The sequence below is a fragment of the Diplotaxodon limnothrissa genome, linkage group LG16 (assembly GCF_057381915.1).
Source record: "Diplotaxodon limnothrissa isolate DT_005_m linkage group LG16, D_limnothrissa_male_GT1.1, whole genome shotgun sequence".
NCBI classification, from domain to species: Eukaryota; Metazoa; Chordata; class Actinopteri; order Cichliformes; family Cichlidae; genus Diplotaxodon; species Diplotaxodon limnothrissa.
The window spans coordinates 34,000,887-34,023,459 of record NC_140611.1 but is presented as its reverse complement, the minus strand read 5'-3'; the positions used below and the strand labels follow the sequence as shown (position 1 = coordinate 34,023,459).

Sequence of the window (22,573 nt, the reverse complement as noted above, 5' to 3'; positions counted from 1 at the left end):
TGCTCTCATGCTGATAACTAAGGCACTTTGTAAAGTTACACAAGAACATTTTAGGTCATAAAAAATACCATCCTCAACAATCAGTTCCTTTAAACACACCCAGTAAAAAACACATAGAATTTCATGTGACCAGCTCTTTTATTGCCCTCTGTTCCAGCACTGAATCCGACTCTGGTTGTTTCATAAATAATGCAGCTGCAGAGACCTAATGATGAGGGAAGTGATTTGATTTCCTCTGAACAAACATCGGGAAAATTATTAGAAAAAACAAAACGTGCATTTCAGACGACTAAAACCAGATTTGCTTTGCTAAATTATGCAGATACATTCAATATCAGCAGTAATTTATAGGTTTGTCTTCGAAGTATTGTTTGGATTTGTGTTAGAACACTTTATTAATTCCCTGTTATACCTAAAAACAACTACAGGTAGCACTTACACTGATCTGCCACAACATTAAAACCATTTTTCCAGTACCAGAGAATTTAGGGATATTCCAGAGCAGTGAAGATATTAGTAAATGTGTAATTAATAGTGGGGGGAAAAGGTTTTTGCTTTAAGATGTTAATCAGACTTGACTGATGAGTCTTGGTAACCATTAACATTAAAAAAATTGAAATAATGCTTCAAAATAAATGCTCATATCTCACCTACAAGTGGCGAGACTTGATTCCAGAAGGACTGTACTCATATCAGCTCTGACTTATCAGAGGATTCAACTTCTGTGACCAGTGTTAGAATGGCCCATTGGGTCCAGTGGGTTGCCAGGTGGGGCCATAGACTGTATATGAAGATGGGCTTAGCTTCCGAAGTTAAAAACTTAAGCCGAAGCACCTTGACATTTTAACCTTTTTTAATGCCCACTAGGGGGCGACTCCTATGGTGACAAACATGTCTTCTTTTTTTAAAGATAGATGTTCATGAGGAAAAAAACCCAAAAATCAACTGCACGATTGATTTACAAAATCGAAAGATTTTCCTTAACAAGACATGGGTTAAATCACTAGTTTTAAGTCTTTATAAATGGCAGTAAACTTGATAGAAAAGCGCAGTATTAAGGTTTCAAAAAGAGGACTGTGCAAACCAGTGCATGATGTCATGTGGGTATGCCCATCTTTAATATACAGTCTTTGTTTAGGGTCTCTGTGGACTGAGCTTTTTCCAACAAATTTGATCAATGCGAAAACGTTTAGGAAGCTGCACCTTGTCAGAGCAACATCAAAGGTTTCCCAGCACCGCACTGTAACAAGATGATCGATGTTATCCAGCGTTGAGGGGTTTTAAATGATGCGGCCTGTATGAGATTAAACATTGGAGGAAAAAAAAAAAGGGAACAGGAAACAGGAAGCTGAGACGATATATGATCTGTATCAGAAGCTGTGACCGCGCTGCAGGACTACAGATGATACTGCTCCGTGTCACATCAACAAACATCCACAGGAAATGTAGTGAAGCACTCAGTGGTGAGATCATTATCCCCTCCTGTGTCCTTGTGCTAATGTAGCACTGCTGTTCTGATCCTTTAACATGCAGCACTGTAACATTACAACTGTACAAACTATGCAGAAAGACTCCACTGCAGAGCAACAGTGCACCAAACTGCCTGCTCCCTCTTCTGCCTGTGAGCATAACTCAGCTGTGGAGACATAGTCGTGATTTTTCTGTAAAGAATCACCAGAACTACTACTTATTCTACAGCAATAACACGGTTTATGAACAAGGGCTGACACGCTTCCATCCACAGCGGCACGCTCCTCCATAAAAGGATGGGGGGGGACAGGAAGTGGCCGGTTAGAGAAGGCTTAGCGGTGTGTTGTTTGAAGTTGGGAGGCAGCTGCTGACCAACTTCACAAAGTCAGGTCCTTCTCACCCAAGGAGGAAAAACACTGCTCCACCATCTGGTTGGACACCTCCTCCAGTGTTGATGGGTTCCACTTGGGATTCTGGTCTTTGTCAACTAGCACTAAAAACACAGAACATCGAGTTTAGTGATGCTAAGAGGAACAATAACTAACCCACAACCTTTAGAGGCGAGCATATACTTCTGCAGAGTGATCCGTGATTATAATAATCACTGCTCAGAATCCTTGCTAGTCCCAGTATATACTTTAAATCTGAACCAAAAAACCAAAGCTTATTTTAAAAAGGCTGATCTCCCCTTCAAGGTTGTCTTCGTGTGTACCTCAGGACCTCTTCCAGCAAGCCTGATTTTTCAGATCTCCCCCTGAAGCTCATAATTTGCCTTTGTGCATATGTGCATGAGCTAAGCGCCTTCAGCTGAGCTGGAGGAGATGCACCAGGAGACGACCTCAAAGAGGAGATCGGCACGGTTTAAATCAGGTAACGTTTTAATCTCTTTATCATTTTCATTTTACTTTAGTTTACTGATCCTACAGTGTTTATTATGTTTGGTAAATCTATGTAAAAATAAGTTACAAGACTAAGTTTCATACCCATCCTCTTCTGCTTTTGTGTCCCCTGTACTGCAGTGACTTACCGGCTCGAACGCCTTCATAGAAATCACAGCCCCTCTGCAACACAACACAAACAATGCCTTATCACTCCCTGAAACACATCATCAGAGCTGAAATGTGAAACCACCTTGGGTTTCAGACTTCACTATGATGGTTTTTACCATGCAGGCCTGGCTCAGTCGATACTCCATCACCAGCACGTCCTGCAGGCTCAGAGCTGCGCCCGCCTGCAGCTGCTTGAGGGTGATCTTCAGGGACGTGGGAGACATTTTGGACAGAGTCTAGAGGAAGAGAAACCGTTTGTTTGTTTTACTCAGATTTGGCTTCATAATATCAGAACAGTCACAATCTAAGACAAATCGTTCCTTCTGTGGATTCTAACAGCCCCAGCTGTTACTTATACACATATAAACCTCTCAATAATGCCAGGATTTAGTCAGTGACAGCCGAAAGAGAGAAGGAAACTTTTAAAAAGATCATCAGCTCATCATCGAAATGCCAAAAAAACCCCAAGCTCTTTCCTCGTGCCCATGTCCAGACTCTACTTCCTTCTCACACGACAGCATTCAGAGAACATCCTTACATCCAGAAACAAAAATCACATCACAATTATTTCAACATGTAAATAAAGATTCATTAATAAAAACTTTTTTTTGTTTGTTTGCTTTGGTCTTGCTGAAGGTGAGAAGATCAAGCTCATGACTTTCCTGGTGAACAGATTTAAGAAGTGTGGTAGGTGAGGGAGGGAGGGTCATGTGACTCGTTTAATCTCGAGTGAAGTGGGACATCGCTTTTTAGGCTGTTTGAGGGAATTTTAGTGAATGAAGCCATGATAATTCACCCTGAAATCCCACTAAAGTGTCTTTAGCTCCAGCCAGCAGGGCACGGTGATTAACCTCATTAAGTACTCATTCTCAGGTAACTACTAATTACCAAAATGCACAGCGGAGCCAAATAACACCCCGGCTTCATTCCAGCTCTGTCTGTGGGTTTATCGGAGGGTGGTGTTCACCATCAGCCTCTGTAAGAGTTCATGTTTTAAAGACAGCTGACTGTTGGAACAGAAGCAGCTGAACCGCACTCTACTTGAACTGAGCCGCAGAGGAGCAACGCACCTCAGTTTGTTTCTTAGCGAACTCTGAGCCGTCGGTCTTCAGGTTCTTCACAATGCCCTCCACACTGCTGGCGCTGAAGAGCCTGACAGGATTTAAAAGGACAAGAGACTGAAAATAAATAAAAGGCTGATAGTCTTTAAAAACAGAGCACAAAGAGATTAAAACCAGCACTGAAAGAGTGCATATAAGAGTACCGTACATATGGAGCCCTGAAAGCCGATTTCAGGAATACATTTCTGACTAAATACAGTGTTTCTGTAGATTTTCTTTATCTGTCACCAACAAAAACAGACTCCAGCTCACCTCCTGAACCTAGTTTCAGGAAGAAAGTCATGGCCCACCTGTCTATATCAGAGAGGTGCTTTTTCAAGATGAAAGGCTTCTCAGCATCCAGACTGCTCTGTGGACAAAGAGCAGAAACAAAGAGTGAGATGCAGTAATGAAAATATACAGCTAGAGTCTAAGCCACATGTTTGTGTAAATGACTGGCTTCTTGGCTTCTAACCTGGCTCTGGTAGGAGTCTAGCACTCTGGAGACATCTTCAGCAGAGGGAGACTTCAAGTCCACGAGCTCCTTCTGCAGGTCTGGGATCTGTTTAATGCAAATGGAAAAAGTCAGTCTGCAGCTGATCTGTCGTTTATGATGTGTAGAAGTCTGACGTGTCAGCACATTCACTAAACATAGTTTTATCGTCTAATAAATAAACAGAATGTGAGGATTGTTATTCCCGACTAATGAAAAATTTAGGTTATGTTAACTCTGTTTATAGTTTCTCCATCTCAGTCGTCCTTGATCGCTTCCTGTTTGACTTTGACATTTTTTTGCGTGTATTGCTTTGTCTTTACTTTCTCCATTTTTCCTTCTTTGCAATTGCCTGCCCTGCCCTCATCTTCACCGCCTCTTCCTGCAGTCTCTCAGTTTCTTCTTTCAGCTGCTCCCTTTGCTTCACAGCAGGTCATCTGCTTCCATCTCATCCTATCCCAAGCATCCTCCTCTGTCCCATCAACCTTCTGAATGTCCTCCTTCACTACACTGATGAACTTACACTGAGGCCTTCATCAGGCCGACCTCAAATACCTCAGATTATACTTAATCTGGAAGTCATCAATGCAATAAAGTCTAAACTATAAATAAAAACAGATGCTAAAACAGTACCTGAAAGTAAAATGGAAAAATCAATCTAACACTTCAATCGGTAAGCTACCCTCTTAATGAAATTTGACTATCAGACCCCACCGATAATCTTGTTTCTTTCTCCTTGTTCATGTCAGCTCATTGCTAACACTCTGTGCAGATTCCTTTTGTTTTATTTACTCAGATTCAGAATTTGTGTATTTTGGCTCTTCTTGCATCAGCTCATTACCTCCGAGTCCTCTCTCCTGTCTTATCTAACCCTTTGTCTTGTTGGTAAACTTCCACTGAGGTGAGATGTGTTTGTTTCTGCCCAAACCAAGGTTAGAGTCATAAACAACCTGCCGCCCACCGCTCTGACCTCATGCCAACAGCAAGAAAAACACAACTGGCCTCTGCGCCGGCCGGTGAATGCTGGCACCGTAAACAAGAGTGAGGCCTCCAGTGAATCAGCATCTGGCTTTCCAGTGCAGCTCTGACCTCACCCCCGCACTTCCAACACCTGAACTGAAAGCTCACACGGTACCTTCTTAGACTCCACAAAGTGAGTGGCAACCCCGGCTCTCTGCACATCCCGTCCTTTAAGTCGGAAGCCCGTCAAGGCAAGAAACAATCCCAACTTCCCCTGGAGCCTCGGCAGAAAATAGCCACCTCCCACATCAGGGAAAAGCCCTTTCAAAATAAAATGAAAAGCAGAGTTAATAACAGTTTGCACAGGTTTTTCATGAAAGCAGCATGCCTATTAATCAGTGACTTACACAAGCCAAGCAAGGGTTTTTATTATAATGACTTTTCCCTGAGAATAATCAATGGTTTTGTCCTAAAATATCATCCCCCCTCACTCTAAGACAATTTACACATGGTGGTATTCCAGCAAAAGGCCACTGGCACACTACAAAAGGCCAAATATGCAGCTTAGGAGAATTAATGATCATCATCACAATCTGCAGATTTAATCCGTTCGTTCTGTCCTTTCAATAATGTTTCCATTTGATTTCAATATTTCTGACAGGACGCGACAGTCCAGTGCTTACAGCGGGTTCTGTAGTGTGGCGAGAGGGGGGGGATTAGATAAGCTGACCTGATTTATGGCTGAAAATGTAATATTATAAATGTGGCAGATTATGGCTGTTGTTCAGAAGGCTGGCAGGGCCGAGTTAAATCTGTTAATCCCGCCTCACGGGGGGTAACAGGGGTTACAGCGTGCTTGTGTGTGTAGATATAAAGATATGATGTAAGTACTGCTAGAGATGCTATTAATACAAAGACAAGTTTTCCTGGGGGAATAATTAAGTAATCTCAGGCACTGACAGCTACAGCTAAATCACGCCCATGTGATGCTTCAATGTTTGTGAACCAGTGCATTTACAGGTTCATATGGAGCCTCGTGTTCACCCGCTTTTGATTACATGTCATGTTACGTGAAAATACGATAAGTACATTTTAAAAACAACAGAAACACATCTTCTCTCCTTTTTGCCAATGATCTGCTGGGACTGAGACAACACGCAGTTATTGCCTCGTTATTGCTTGTTTATCTTTGCTATGACTTGTTTATCATAATTTTGGGGGTAACAAAAAGAACTCACTTTTTCATAGTTCGGCTCTGTTCCTCATGTCTAACCATTTTTTTCCCCTTCACACAGATGGAGGATGTCGTGATGACTTAAAGGTTAATGAGATTAATTCAATTAGACTGCAACAGACCATTTTATCCATCTAACAATCATATCCAGACTCCAAAATTTTAATAAGTGGACACATCCTGTTGTTACAGCAAAGCCTTTAATTCTACATCAGTAAATGTGCCCCTAATATGAGAACTACATCTCAAACATTTTCAGAGTTTACTGGCACTAAGTTTAAAGCTCCTGCAGCGTTTGAAACCCTGTCGTCTAACTCTGGAATACCACAGTGGAAAAAGCAAGATTCAGTCCACAGTGCGACTCTGGTTAAAGTAAACCAGCACAGACGAGAAGCTCTTGAGAGGATTCCTCCCCAGGATCAGGTCTAAAATAAGCTTGTGGGGTCTATAAGGCAGCTGCATTCCAGTGAAAAAGGCAGAAAAAGCTCATCCCTGATGGAAAATCACGCGGTGTGAAGTTCCTGATTACCCAGGGGACGTGCTGATAACGGCCATGCGGTGACCTGCAAGTCGAGAGCTTTTAGTAAAAACAATCGTGACAATGTTATGACCATGGCAGCTGGGAAGGGGATTAGGCGAGATTTTCTGCTTGTCCTCGCCAAAGTGATGGGAGAGATTCAAAGCTAGCAGGAGACTCAAGAAACTTAACGGTGAGGTTAAAATCAAATTATTCTGTGTGCCAATTCATGTGCAAGAGAGCACGCCAAATGAAGAACTGACACTTTAAAACAGATCACATCCAGTGTAGAACATCTTTGCCCCATTATGGCCAATCCTGAGCATGGACGATTGAAATACTGGCCCATTTCCTCCCACTCCTTACTTTAGCCTAGCCTCTGACAAAACCCCAGACAAATATCAGAGCACATCGGCGGGAATCTCCTACTTTTTCTTGCTGCTACGCTCATTTCCTGTCCGCTGACAACATAATCTTCACCCTCCACCTCTCTCCAGACACCAGACCGACTCCACAGCGCTACACATCAGCAGAAGATTTATTATAAAGTCAGAGCCCAGAGTACTTCAGAATAATAAGTCTGACATGCTTCTGTTTGTATGTGTGGGTATCAAATGAAGAATGGCTCGAGCGTCCTTGGAAGTTTGCACGTATGAGGGAGCGAGTGCACACAATCAATTTATCAGAACCTGAACAGACTCGGAAAAAAAGAGCAGTGCCCACGCTGCAAAGCCCTCTCCTAATCCACTGACTCCAGGACCAACGTAATAAAACCTGCACAGAACGTTACAAAACACCCTGAGAACCTTTATGAAGACACTGACGACATTAACTGTTCGATCACAGCAACACAAACCCACTGTAACAAATACCTTTACAGTCATATCACTCTGGAAACAGCTTATACGCATTCACAGCAACAGAGCTGTGGTAATCCCAGTGGATTTCATTGACAACATGCTAGTTCACGGTACAATGTCGACTGCATTTGTTGTCACAGATTTGTTACTAATCTCCTCAGCAGATGACCATCTGTCCACTAGAGACAATTAGCGAGAGAGGAACCTACAAGTTTAGTGTCTCAGTGGCCTTTTTCACTGGAGGACCTGCCTCACACTGCAACAGACAAAGATGTCCTACATGATTCAGTTATGATGCTTTAAAAGATCTAACAGGTTAATGTAGCACTTTTTAGTTGGATCAGATCATTTTCTGGCTCCATATCAGGACACTGTAATCTATTATCTTTAAACATGCATGAAATAATTAAAGAATTTGACCTTCTACAACTCTTCAGCAACTAACACACTGACAGATGATTTTTGCCGAAGGATTCAAAGGATGTGATTTTTATGTTTGCTTCCAAAGACTGTAGGTCTGGGCCTCTTTGCTTAGGCTGCTGCCCCCGCGACCCGGCCTCGGATAAAGCGGATGAAGATGGATGGATGGATGGACTGTAAAAAGATGGATGTAGGAATATGTTAAACCTTCACTCTTTCTAATGGCCAGCAGAAGGCGAAAAGGCCTCTGGTTGTATACAAGTCGATGAGAAAACTGAAAGTTTCACTAGTTTCAGTTCATGCTGGATAAAATATGATAATTTTGTTTGACACCTACTGGAGTCAAAAAGGAGAATTATGCCAGCGAGGCTGGTGCAGGACATGTTACTAGGATGAACTGGATTAGAAATGAGCACATCAGAGGGACAGCTCAGGTTGGGCTGAGATGGTTTGGACATGTGCAGAGGAAGGATAGTGGATAATATGGAGCTGCCAGGCAGGAAGAGAAGAAGAAGACCACAGAGAAAGTTCATGGATGTATAGAAGGAGGACACAAGTTTTCTCAGTTTTGCTAGAGTGGCTAAATTTAATGTAGCATTTCTTAAAACATATTTTTAGAAAGTTTAGTCAAGAAGTTTAGTAAACTCCTGACATCCACCTGCAGAGCATTGGCCTTTCCTGCTCTGTGACTGTTTGAAGTCCTGGATTTGTCTCTTCCCTTCTGGGTGATGCAGTGTGTTTGTTTCCCTATCTCCCTGGAGGCTCAGATAAAAAAACAAGTTTCTGTGTCAGAAGGCAGCAACAGGAGTAGAACAACATACAGCCTGCTTTTCTATCACTGACATGTACGTCTTCCAGGAAAAGATGAATCATATATGGGAAAAGCAGCTGTTACTGACGACAGCTGCACCGCTGGATCACCTCTCAGTGGGCTCGACTCTTCTATATCAATCTTTTTTTACACACAGAAAGTGATGTGCTGGTCCAGCGAGTCCACACACTTACCACTACTGCATTTAGCAAGTCCAACTAAGCAACCACAGCAACCCATTTAAGGGTTCCTGAACTACTACCAATTTAAAATACACTATGACACTGCCGCTTCAGTCTCCTATGAATAATTTTAAAGTTTTTTAGTTGGCTTAGAAAAAGAAGCGCCACCAAACGCTGCAGTTCCTCTAATGCCCACTTGAGGCTCTCTACAAAAGTGACCCACTCCTCATAGACCCCCACGTTTAAAGGGAGCATAAAACAACATGTTACCGCCTGGTAGAACAACATGTACAAGGGTGATTCCTTTTAAATAATTATAATTCATGCTTCCTTTGCTTGACAGGTGGCACACCTGATTGCTGTCTGTTAGGCTTCTTATAATCTGTTCTAATCCCTGAACAGGACCTCTTGAACATTTCTGTGTTGGTGAACAAAGTTTGAAGTTAATTTTGCAAATTATGGTCAGAAGGGACGATTACCCAGAGTATTTTCATTGGCTAACAACCTGTCAATCACAAGTCGCTGGCCAATGAGCATGCAGTGGCCTCAGTTTCTCAGTCAGACCCACACCGCTCAAGATGGTGACAGCGAATATGCCCCGCTTGTTTATTCTGCTGTTAGCTCAGCACTTCACCCTCTTGTCCATGTTGAATTACTTTTGGCTCCAAAAAGACAAAATGGCAGCAGATAAACTGCAGCCCAAAAACAATTGGTGACATCATCATCATCTTATCTACCGCCTTAAAAAGTTCTAAAGACTAAATATTCCTATTTTTAGATTACTGAGCTTCTGTTTTCCAAACTGTCTGAAAAGGTCTTTTTGTGATTTGTACCATTGCTGAAGATTAAAGGCTTAAACGCTGGACTTACTTTTTCCACCCTGCCCATTTTAGCAGTTCATTTTCAACACTTATTTAGGAATGAGGTCATCAGCAAACTGCACTGAATGCAAATCACTCTTCTGCTCGTGTTTGGCTCCCCAGCTTCAAATGCAGACAGACCTTGTATGTGAACTGGGTCCAGCTTGAAATCATTGCTCCTACATAATTAATATTCTAGATATACACTCCCACTGATGTGGGCCAACCCTTGCCACTGAGCACTCCCTCAATCAGGCAGATCGCAGGCTTACCAATGGCAGTCTCTGGCATCGCAAACAGCGTCTTCTCAGTGGCCACTCGAAACCGTCCGTGAACTGAGAGACCCACGCCCTACAGGTATAAGAGAACACGTTTTAAAATAATTAGAGAAATAAAATAAAAGTCATATGATAGAATAGAGTAAAATTTAAAAAAAGAAAAAAAAAAAGAAAAAGGAGGGATCAGTGTCAATAATGACCGTCACCTCTACAGAAAGCTGGAGACTCAGATGAAAATTGGCTGAAAAAAGTAAACCAGGTTAACCTGTCAAGAAAGTGTGTGTGTGTGTGTGTGTGTGTGTGTGTGTGTGTGTGTGTGTGTGTGTGTGTGTGTGTGTGTAACTCATGCAGCTCCCAGCAGGGAGAGAGGTGAAGGCTAATGAGCAGTGTTGGCCAGAGGACATTTCCAGCACAGTAAGGTGTGTGTGTGTTATATTATAAGGTTGCCTTGGAAACAACATCCCCTTGCATACCTGAATGCATATGGCCCTGCAGATAGGCAGGAAAATTACACTACCTGATTGTTCATTATAACTGAAGTACCTGTCAATTGGAAGCTTTTATTTTGAAGGTCAAATATATATCTGCAATAACAGTGTTAGACGTTCAAAGAGAACATTGTTCAATCCAAAAAAAACCCAACACATAAAAATGTTTGTTGTGTAAAAGCTGCTGGTGTATCTCAGTTCATCCCAATGCCGAGTGTCTGTTGGTGGTGGGTTATGGCGTTTGCTGTTGTAACGTTCAGGCTTCAACGTTCTCACCTCTCACTCACTTTGTGAATTTGACATGTGTGTAATTAGACAAAGGAAGGAGTAAATGGCTCTTACAGGGGTGGATTTTACCCCGAACTACAATCTTTTCTCAACTCTAACCAGGTAGTTTTATAACCTGAGCTTGATCATCAACTCATCAATTAAAAAAGCAACATCAAGTGCAAAACACAACAGAGTCCAGTCTGCTGTCCAGTGTTCTGATATCAGAAATCCCGAGGTCTCAGTCCGAATTTACAACTGGATCACTTCTTAAAATCTGACATTCTACTCAAAAAGTTGGAGAAGCCAAACCAACGCTGACTTTGTTGATGAATTGTTGAATGGCTCTAGCTTGGCACGGAGAAAGCTTTACTGGAACATGTTCAAGTTGGGTGTGACATCACTCCCAGCTCTGACATCCAAAGTTAAAAAGATTACGGCATAATGCGACTGCCATCACTCCAACGTCTTAATGCGGACTTTGTCAGGATCGTCACCTCTTGGCGGCCAGTACTTCCACAGTAGCTCTGTCAAAGTGCCAACGCCAAAAATGACACGACGTGTGAGAATGTGTCGATCCACAACATTCAAAACTGTAATTTATGTGGACAGCAACAATAAAAAAAAAGATATAAAAACAGGAAGCGATACACAAACCCTCAAAATCAGGATTATTTAACTTGAGGACCCACTCGCTCCATTATCATGATGGAAACCTTTAGCAGTGGACTCCCCAAATTAAAAGACCCCCATTGATAAATTCAGGGATCTGGCTTAATGAGTTTGGGTTTGAATGTGTAGCAGACTCTGTGTACACAGTTCTTCTGCTCTCACTACACCAGTGTATTAATACAACCCACAATCCTGACTTTATGAATGTGGGCTTTATGATTACACTCGTGGCATTTCATCAATAAAAATAGTTTAAATCTGTGTGACATTTAACCGATGCCAACATCCTGTGATGTGTCGGGGAGTCGATGTAACGCAGACCAACATTCGTTGTTAACTAACCACCAGTAATTATTAATTAAACCACAGAACTGGTGTCACAATACAGTTTAATAAGGGCCAACCTTTTTTTCAGTGTCTGAAGATTCTATATATAAAGGATCATGTTTGAATAACAGATATAAATTTAATCTCACATAATTCACATGGCACTCCAACCTCTCGTCCAAATTGGTACAAAAACAATTTGGTGGTGTAGAGAAACCAGCGTAGCAACACCAAAGTCTTCCTATAAGCAAAACTTCACACCTTTTTTACCTGACAATTATATGATGTAATTCTTTGAATGTCGGCATGGATCTGTTATTACTGCAGCCTGTACAAAATCCAGCAGCTCGTCTTTAGACAGGAATGAAATGCCATTGGTCACATCTTCACATGTTCATGTTTTTAAAGAGTCTCGCTGGTTTGGCGCCACCCTACTTAAGAGACCTTTTACAGGTTTGTGGTTTTTATTGTGGATTTTTGGGTATATTCATAGTCTGCTTAATGACTCTTGTGTATAATGTATGTATGTATTTTGTACAGCCTGTGCAGCATTTTGGTCAGCTGAGGTTCTTTTAAATGTGGTACAGAAATAAACTAAATTAAAGCCATGTACATACAGAAAAATAAGGTTTTTCAGCTTTTTCCCTGCACAAGTTACAGTCCTACTATTCCCTTGTGAATCAATGTAGCAACATGACTGGCTGATATTTCCTCTTTCAATTGACGGCACCATCCAGCATCTTAACATTTCAGAATTGTCCCACTGATTTCTATTCGTTTTTTTTTTTTTTTTTTTTTTGGCACCTTGCTATCGTCTTACTGTATATGCACTCTATGAGTCAGCACTACTAAAGATCAATCATGCTGTCGTTTAGTGCAAAGTAAAGGTTGTTACCTGCTGAGGGATCAATCACAGCCAAAACAACAGCAGCTGATTGATTACAGCTGACAAACTGTCTTTATCTTGATCTCAGCGATCAGCAAAAGAGTTCAGAGCTGGACAGCAGCGCTGCTGGATCCGCCTCACAGCAGAGAGATAAACGACCACAGGGGAATAAAAATATCTGATCACTGGAGACTAAACAGGCCTCTGCCAAGAGAAGTTGCTCCTCTGGAAGACCCAGAACCCAAAAACCTTTAAAAAAAAACACCATTGGGGACACAGGCCTTTGCATTTATTTCATGATGACATTTCTCAAAAAAAAAAAGTTAAGGATGGATTTACATGAGAATTTTTCCAGAGGTGAGGCTTTGCCCCACTCAGAAGTGGGTCATTCATTATAAATATACTGAATTTTAAAAAGTTCCCACCAGACCCCGTCAAGCTGATTTTTTTTTCTATGCATGCAAAATTTCACTGTCATACTATGAATATTTTCAAACTTTCAGGTCTTCAAAGTATATACAGGTAAGCTGAAATTTTGCACCTTCTTCCAAGCATTTTATCAGAGACACCGACATGCAAACCCTGTGAGATCCAAACTTGCTCAGGACCTACAATGGTTTGATCGATGTGATACAGCTAAACTTCCAGTGCTTGTTTCTGTTCCTCCGCATCACAGACATTAAAGTGGTGATGTTTATCCAAACTCTCTATGTTTATACACAATCCTTCATTTAATCGTGGGTAATTATTAATCTCTGGCTCCGTTTCAAAGCGTCTCTTTTATCCAGTATCCCCTGCCCTTCCCTGATCCTAGTTAGATCAACACAGAGAGACTGAGGAGGAGCTTCTTCCCGCAGGCGATACGGTCTCTCAATCACACCACCACACAGTACTGACCCACACATATGGTTCTTACACACACACTGGACTTTCTGGACATTGTTTTTGCACAACACTGGTCACTATATTCTTCATTTCCAGTTAATACTTGTACAGCTGCTGTTATTGTGTATATATTTATTTATATTTAGATTTCTTCATACATTCTTATATAGTTCTATATTGTGTATTTTGTTGTACAGTTATTTTATTTTCAACTTTAATTTATATATTTTATCTTATTCTCCCAGTTAAATTTACCCTTCATTCTAATTTGTGTTGTACAGTTATTTCATTTTTAACCTTAATTTATATTTTATTCCTTCCTAGTTAAATTTACCCTTTTTAATTTTGCATATTTATTTCCTATCTTATTCATAGCCTTTCCTTTTTTTGTTTTCTTTAGGTCACGAGTAGTTGTCCAAGCATTTCACTACATATCGTACTGTGTATGACTGTGTACGTGACAAATAAAAATTTGAATTTTGAATTTATTTATTTATTTTTTTTATACCGGATGTAAAATGGTAAATGGTAAATGGCCTGTATTTATATAGCGCCTTACTAGTCCCTAAGGACCCCAAAGCGCTTTACATATCCAGTCATCCACCCATTCACACACACATTCACACACTGGTGATGGCAAGCTACATTGTAGCCACAGCCACCCTGGGGCGCACTGACAGAGGCGAGGCTGCCGGACACTGGCGCCACCGGGCCCTCTGACCACCACCAGTAGGCAACGGGTGAAGTGTCTTGCCCAAGGACACAACGACCGAGACTGTCCAAGCCGGGGCTCGAACCGGCAACCTTCCGATTACAAGGCGAACTCCCAACTCTTGAGCCACGATTGCCCCAAACAAGAGTGGTTACGGTTTGCAGTTGTAGCATCTATTCTCATGGTGATGTGTTCGTAAGAACTCTGTGCAGTTTAACTTTTACTTCCATCTACAGCTGTGGAAGCTATATGAACCTTCAAGTGTAAACTATGCTCTTTAACTGGCACCTTTTATTACATGTTATGGGAATGACTACTTTGTGGAAACAGTCTGGTTTTTAAAAGCCATAAATGTGTTTTTGGATGGCAACAACAGTTGCTCACTTTTATCTTGAGTTGTCCATCGCATGTATCTATGGGTCCTAAAGACAACACTTTTAAACTTTGGGCTCAAAAGGTGGAGAGGGCTTACGTACTGAAAGACCCACCTCCTATTCTTTTCATACCTCTCCATTCATCTCCTCCAGGCCTCCTTTCTTTGGGGTTTGTGTTTGTTTGCTTAATCTGTGTGAAGCTCTTTGGTTTCACTGTTTCCATGTTGATGTTTGTTACAAATGTAATTACAAAAATACATAGAATTTACATTTCAACAAATGAGCGAGTGCTCCTCTCATCTGCATCTATTTTTAGTAACCAGATGAGTCATGTAAAGCGACGTGACCTTGAACTGTACGATTGATGTACCGAGTGTTGAGATTTAAATATATATTTTAATGCTTATTTGCTGATTATATTGTTTTATGTATAAAAGAGGGCCAGCTTTGAGACTAGGTCACAGGCTGACAGGAAACTGCATGTTTTTTGTAGAGTATGAGCAACAGACAGAGTGAAACTAAGTTCAGACAGGTTGCCCTGGCAAAAGACCTCAGAAAGGGGAAGTTATTCCAAGCTGCACAGGAAGTTTTAGTGCACAGGCATATTAATAAATCAGACACAGAAAAGAGGAACTGAGTAGAAGGAGTTTGTTTGTAATGAAACTGTGTGTGTCACGTGTGACGTGTGTGACGTCTGAGGTAACAAAATAACACCATATAAGACACATGTTGAGCTTGTAATGTTAGAGATCCTGCAACTGGCGTTTGGGCTGTGCAGGGGTCTCTCTCTTCCGTAAGATGATTGAATTAAAAGAAATATAAATGTTTTGACCACTATGAGTCGGGTTTTTCTCTGTTCTATCATGGGGATAAAAAAACAAACAAAAAAAAAACGGGTTTTAATACGAGTAAATCACGGTATCAAATTCAGCCAAAGGGCAGAAATAACATAACCTGAAAATAACTGTGGGAAAGCTTACTTCTTTTACGAAGAAAGAGAAAGACAAATGAGAAAAAGAAGGATGGCTGAAAGCAGCCTGTGGAACAAGAGGCCGTTTAATCACATTACTCGAGTTTCACCATAAAAGTAGTGGAATACTGCGAAGCGCTGGTATAGAGCCTTATAAGAACATGTCTCCAGATCCTCCTGTAAACAACGCCAATTTGTCAGCAGACGAGCGTGTTTACAACTTAAAAATTTACAACTTGGCTGGTGAAGCTTAGAGTGCTGAAGATTGTGGAGGCATTCCTGAAGCCCTCTTTAGGATATCTGGGTTATTATGACGTAGTTGTTACACAAATTTGGCTTTGCATAATCAGAAATCAGTAGGTGAGACTGTGAGTGAGAGTGGAAAGTCTGTCACTTACACACCAAGTGACAGATGTCTGTTTGGACACAACAGTTGAGTTACTCTCCACATCGCTCTCACTCACAGAATTCCCCTTTAAAACAACTACACAGGCTCTGGATGGAAAACGAAAACCTTAAAACAGAGATTAAAAACCTTGTAGGCACTCCTTTCATGAGGCTATCAGGAAAAATGTAAACAGGAACTCTTTACTCCAAGGAGACAGAGATCAGAGTCATGCAGCTCTGGGCAAATATCTATCAAACGGGCAGCATTTCCCTTTACGAGCCATCTTAAATACAGAGTGTTCTCACTATGTAAATGTTTGAAATCTAAAGTGCAAGCACAGAAGGACAGGGACGCAGTGTCTGCTCAAACAAAGCACGGTGGATTAATAAGGAGCATTTCACAGAGCTTAATTCAGTGGACTTTAAACAAGGTGAGCGTTGACTGATGTGCGTGAGATGTGATGGGATAATCAAACAGTTTGTCTCTGACTGCTATCTGACCTGCCTTTTACTCCCTGGTGGTTTGTTATCGCTAATGTAATAAGAAAATATGTTCTTTGTGGGGGTTCTGCCCTGAGCTTGGAGCAGATCTGCGATCAGGGGCCTCTTGGACTTGTCCTTATATAGAGCTGCCCCTTTCCATCCAGTTATGCGCATTAAACAGCAACCACCCTCAGGATGGTTTGCTCTGACATTAGTGTCGCCTCAGTGCTGACGTGACACATTGAAGAGGTCGACTTCAAATCGCTTTAGTTCCAGAGACATAACTCATCACACAGAAGTGATTTCTCTGTGTGGAAATCACACGATTCAACAAACATCACAGTTTTTGATGGGCTGATGACCAGAGCTGACTTCAAAAAAACCACACAATGCAGCACGCATGAGATCCATCCAGCATTTTACTTCATGCTGTTGTTCTGACACACAAATTACAGCTTCTGTCAGTCTTGGAAAACATCATCATCATCGTGGCTGTCTAAACACAGAGCAAGCCAAGAAACAAGATGATTTCTGGTTCACAGCTCTGGGGATTCATCTTCCTGTAAAATGTACTCCATAAAAGTGGAAGCAAGGTGTTATAACCTCAGGATAACAATGCTTGGAAACTCAGGGGCCACTTTCAGGACGTTTACTGACCACTTTCAGAAACATCCACAGTTAGCCACAACACATACAGGAACCTGTTTTCCACATGACATTCTGATGGGGAAAACCCTTAAAAACCTCTGAAGGTTCCGGGGTGTAAGGCCCCCAAACATACATTAACACCAATACTCACTACAACACAATCAATATTTATTTATGTAGTTTATAAAAGTGCTTTAAAGAAAATAATCTGAGATAATGATACATTTAGAAAGTGGGTAAAAGAAAAAAAAACATTCAGACAAAGACTGTTCAATGCTCTGTATGTGAAGCTGAGGATTTTAAACTGGCACCAAGTAATCTAGTGAGCCAGTGAAGGGACATGAGCAAATCAGGGGACCGTCTGTTGGAGCTACTGAGGTGATTTAGGGCAGATTTACTGAGCTCTTCAACAGAAACTATAAATCTTCATTTAATAACATTTCTCAGGTGAAAAACTGGATATCAGCAGCAAATAAGTGCTAATATTAAATTTCCTGTCCCAAAGACAGCAGATATAAAATGAATAAGAGGGGACCCAGGTCTGAGCCCTGTGGGACACCACAGAAAAAGAAAATAAAAAGGGGTTTAGTAGAAAAACCTGCAGAAAGGCTGAGAATCTACTTGTTGAAGTCAAAACCAAATGTTTTCCAGATGGTTTTGACCAAAGCAGAGCTAAAAGGAGGAGTTTGGGCAAGTCAGTCCCATCTCAAGGTCCACTGAAACTTTGCATCTGTAGTTACAGACAAAACTAAGATGTCTTCCGCTCCCACAGTTTTATTCGACGTTGCTTTTCCAGTGATTTGATTCTTGTTGTTAATTCTCCTTTAGCAGTTTTTCTTTTCATGCTAATGAGGTTTTATGTTAATTACAACAATAAAGTTCTCGATCCAAAATTAAACGCTGTTTAGCGTCTGATGAATCTGACTGAAAGAGGGTTTGTTGAATAAATTCTGGAAAGACCGGCAAGACAAACACCAGCACATTTTCTCTGCTTGCTATGTCTCCCGTTATCCATGACTGTAATCTGTTTTCACTCCCAATGTAACTGGGATCACTGACATAATGCATTCCCTAACCCTAACCTCACCTCAGAGTGGGTCTGTTGTGTTATTTTCCTTATTTTCTGTTCTGTTGGTGGATGCTAGAACCAGTTTGAAAGGTTTTGAAAGGTTTATTTTAAGTCTTGCCTGTGTATGATGTAAGATAGATTTAATATTTTCATTTCAGACTAAGAAACTCCACCCTTATTTAAACCTACCGATTATGAGGGGTAGCCGATCAGAACAAAGCTAGCTTACTGGGGGAGAGGCTAAAAAAAAAAGCACCAAAGGCCAAATTAACCCTTGCTCCACTTTGAGGATCCACTGCTACTTATATTTACAGAGAAGCACTGGATTTCTGTACTGTAGGTACTTCCCAGCCTCCAACCTGGATCGTCTGCTTGTAAGGTGAATGTGTTAACCACTACACTTTCAAAATGCAAACACAGGTGCATGAATATGAACTCTCGCTACCTGGTATCTCCATCAATATACTGTAATTAATAACAATTTAATGAAAAAACTAAGTCCTAATTATCAAACTTCCCCCTAAATATGTGAAGAGCAGCCTTAATGCCCTTTCACCAGTCGTTTCAGACCTAAACTGGTCCTTACAACAGTAGCAAAGCACGCCCACACATATGCACACAGACAAGGTCGTGATGACTAATGAGCCAATGGGATACTGGCTGCTGTGAGTGACCTCGGTGACACCTCAGGAGTGACATCACCATCAAGGTCACATCAGAGATTCAAGCCTCACAGCATCTCCTGTAACCAGGTGAGTTGAACCGTGCATGTGTGCAGCTCTGCATGTATGACACTACACTAAAAGTACCAGTTCATATTCCACCCAAATCTGACACCTGGAGGGAAAGACTAGTGGCAGCAACAATGATTTGTCACTTTACATTTCATCCAATCAGAGGCCACCTTGCCACTGGCAGCAGGTAACAGGAGCAGATAAATCTCCACTGACACCTACTGGCAGACTTTCACATAACATTTCATGAGAAAAAAAACAAAACAAAAACGTTTTTCATGCCTACAATTCATGCCAGTAATGGCAAACAGTATCCATCCTGAACTTTATAATACAGGATAAAAACTCAAACTCACCCCTCCCATTGTTATGCCATCAATAAGGGCGATATACGGCTTCTGGTACGATCCTTGAAAGAAGAAATAAAATGTATAAGAACAATGTGAAGCTGCCAGAGTGTTTGGATAAGTGAATGAAAACAGACAGGTAACATTTTTATTAAACAAAATAAATAAATAGATACATACATAAAATTAAATAAAATACATACCAATAGTATTGTTCAGAATATATTCCTCACGAAAGAAGTCCTGGGCAAGAGAGTCTCCGACCTTCCCGGCCTCTGTTACAGCTGAGAGGGGGAAAAAAATAAGATAAAAACAGTAATCGGTCACACAGGTCAACATAAAAACTCATCTGAAACTGATACCTGAACCTTGAAGGCAGCTTGCTTACCTCTAATGTCTCCACCTGCACAAAAAGCTTTGTCACCTGCTCCTTTAATGATCACGATGTCCGTCTCGTTGTCGCTTTCCCATTTCTAGATTCCCAAACAAGGCAAAACACAGTTTTTGTTTACAGGAAATCTTCCTTTATTCAAAAACCTGCCTTAAAGTTATCGTTATTAAGTTATAGAGACTGCATGAGCAGCTACATCTGTGGTTTAAAGAGTGTGAAAAGGGATCTTTGTACAGAAATACAACCAAACATCTTCAGGACAGGTGAACCTGACAGATCTTTCACAATGTCGAACTACACATCGGTAAAAAATGAAAGGAAAAGAAAAAAACCTGTGCTCAGTGTGCTTCTTCAGTACTTGTTCATCCAAGTTTCTGGAATGCTACCGGACGGATGAACACTACTTCTTCTTTTGTTACTTCCTTTAGGGGTTGCTGCAGTGTGTTATCTGCCTCCCTACCATCCTCCTCTGTCCCACATGACCACCTCCTTCACTACATCCATGAATATCCTTTGAAGTCTTCCACTTTTCTTCCTTTCTTTCAGCTCTTTATTAAACATTATTTGTCCAATATATCTACTATCCCTCCTCTGCACATGTCCAAACCATCTCAGCTTTGCTTTTCAGACTGTCCCCAAACTGCCCAGCTCCCACATTCTCAGTTTGAGACTGACATCATGGAGATATTTGCTCCATAATAAGGAAATAATGACATCCCACAGCCCGCTGATAGCCTCATGTCATCCTTTTTTCCTTTTCATCCCTGTGAGTTGTTCATGCTGTAGATATAAAGAAGTGGTTGCGGTACTTTAGCATCTACGGAAGAAGAGTAAGTATTAACGGAGTAACTGTTCTGTTTTGGGAGTTTAGGTGACAGGAAATTTCAAACATCGCAACAAAAATCAGCTCACTGAGCCCCTCTTTGATCGCTCAGGACCTGGTGGTGCGTGGACAAGGAAAGGTCAAGATTTTTCTTTTAATTCGTCACATACCAGATTTTGATACTACATACCTTGAGCTGGGGGTAGATTTGCCGGATCATGGTAAGGTTGAGGGCATTCAGGACTTTGGGTCTGTTCATGGTGATCACACCGGTTCTGCCCACCTTCTCCAGGAGAACCTCCGGTTCTGCATGACTCGACATCTGTAGAGCAGAGACAGGAAACCTCTATAGAAATATCTCAAAAACACTGAAAGACAAACACATTTCAACATCCACTGATCCAGGTAATGAGGAAGCAGTACAACCAAATGTTGGGGATCAGGATCCAGGAGGCTCCCTGATGCCCAACACTCTTCAAATCCTTATAGTGTGGAGGAGTAGTGGCTCTACTCTGATCGGACTCCTCAATCATTTAAACAAATCAGGACGGCGCAGTTGGTTCGACCCTGCAGATTCTGCTGCACAGCCTCTTAACAGGTTATGGACCCCAGACTGACAGCAGTACTTGGCTCTGATTTTAGAGAAGTTCAGTACAGCTGTGAACCCATGGTGCAGCTCAACTTGCTGCCGTTACCTTAAACTCAGCTTGGATGTGATTTGGGGATGGCTGGGATTTAAAGTGATCACCTTTTGCATTTGCTGGCCCTATTTTTTACTTTGAAGGCTGAAACCTGTACACTCTTCAGCAGTTGGTTCTCCTCGTTTTTGCCAGCAGATACTTGTTTGTGTTGTGTTGTTGCTCATTACTAGTTTAAGCTTTTTTAAACTCAATGACATCAAAACAAATTTTTCTCTTGCACCTTCCCTCCAGCTTATCCTGCAAACTTACGGTTCCCCCCTTTAAACGAGCCAAGCTAAAGGCCATCATCACTTCAATAGAGGGAAGAGTCAATGTATGAAGGTTACTGATAGGTATGACTAATGATTAAAACTGATAAGGTTTTATTGATACCAATGCCATTACTTATTGATCCAGTTCCCTCACTAATTTATTTATGATTTATTACTCCAGTAACCCCCAGTGTTTCCAACACAAACCAGAAGAAAGATGTAGTAAACTCAGCAGGGAAGCAGATTCTGTGTTCCTGCGCATGTCTGATGTGAGTGAAATAATCAGAGGCGGCAGTGGACCATGCTGCTGCTACAACTTCTCACCATGTGAGCCTGGATTCGCTGCAGCCTGCAGAGGGACCTCAGTCTGGAGGAAACAGCAAACACACGGAGCATTGATGACGGTTAATAAGCAGATCTGAATTAACTGGTTCAACTTACACCGCGGGGTAGCAGATACCCCGGCTACAAACACACAACCAGTCCTAGCAGGTGAGTGCAGGAAATCAGCTGACAGCCTTATATTGGTGAACAAACCTGCTGGGTCACTTTAGTGTATCTACTTGTGCCGTCCATAGCTCGTTTATGAGCAGAGACGGTCATTTAAATGTGCCAGAGGAAAAACAAGCCGGCTGCACCTCCCAGGTGAGGCTCGTACCTGTACGCAGACGTCAGGACCGTCAGGGACATGATGATTTTTGACCTGTGCCGCGGGGTCAATAGCAGAACCTCTACAGCCTCGAGTTTCAACGTTTACTTCCTGGAAGCGGGGATGAGCTCCCGCTGATTGGTGGGTGTCGGTGACGCCAGAGCGTCTCTCCGCGGTGTATTTGTGCCACACCGCCACCTGCTGGCGAGTGAAGACGACACACATATTTATTACAGACTCAAAGGCCCAGATTAAGAGAAACACGTGGCATAAAA

At 41.7% G+C, this 22,573-nt stretch overlaps 1 protein-coding gene across 1 annotated transcript; it reads right to left on the bottom strand.

Annotated features, from left to right (window-relative positions):
- Window positions 1-93: 93 nt before the first annotated feature.
- Window positions 94-22,394, bottom strand: hibch (3-hydroxyisobutyryl-CoA hydrolase). The gene is made up of 14 exons (XM_085374052.1): window positions 22,308-22,394; window positions 21,974-22,016; window positions 20,888-21,019; window positions 19,872-19,956; window positions 19,687-19,767; window positions 19,493-19,545; window positions 10,229-10,307; window positions 5,248-5,393; window positions 4,095-4,181; window positions 3,931-3,989; window positions 3,590-3,671; window positions 2,636-2,755; window positions 2,498-2,531; window positions 94-1,963 (listed from the first exon to the last, which is right to left on the bottom strand). The coding sequence occupies exons 1-14, from the start codon at window positions 22,337-22,339 to the stop codon at window positions 1,848-1,850; spliced, it is 1,149 nt and encodes a 382-aa protein (XP_085230178.1). The 5' UTR covers window positions 22,340-22,394; the 3' UTR covers window positions 94-1,847.
- Between the last annotated feature and the right edge of the window lie 179 nt (window positions 22,395-22,573).

Excerpts from the sequence above, each read along its gene's own strand:
- hibch (XM_085374052.1), bottom strand. The coding sequence starts at position 22,339 with ATGTCCCTGACGGTCCTGACGTCTGCGTACAG. Across the intron at positions 21,020-21,973 it reads AGCGAATCCAGGCTCACATG|ATGTCGAGTCATGCAGAACC; the intron begins GTGAGAAGTTGT and ends TCTGCTCTACAG. Across the intron at positions 2,532-2,635 it reads GACTGAGCCAGGCCTGCATG|AGGGGCTGTGATTTCTATGA; the intron begins GTAAAAACCATC and ends GTTGTGTTGCAG.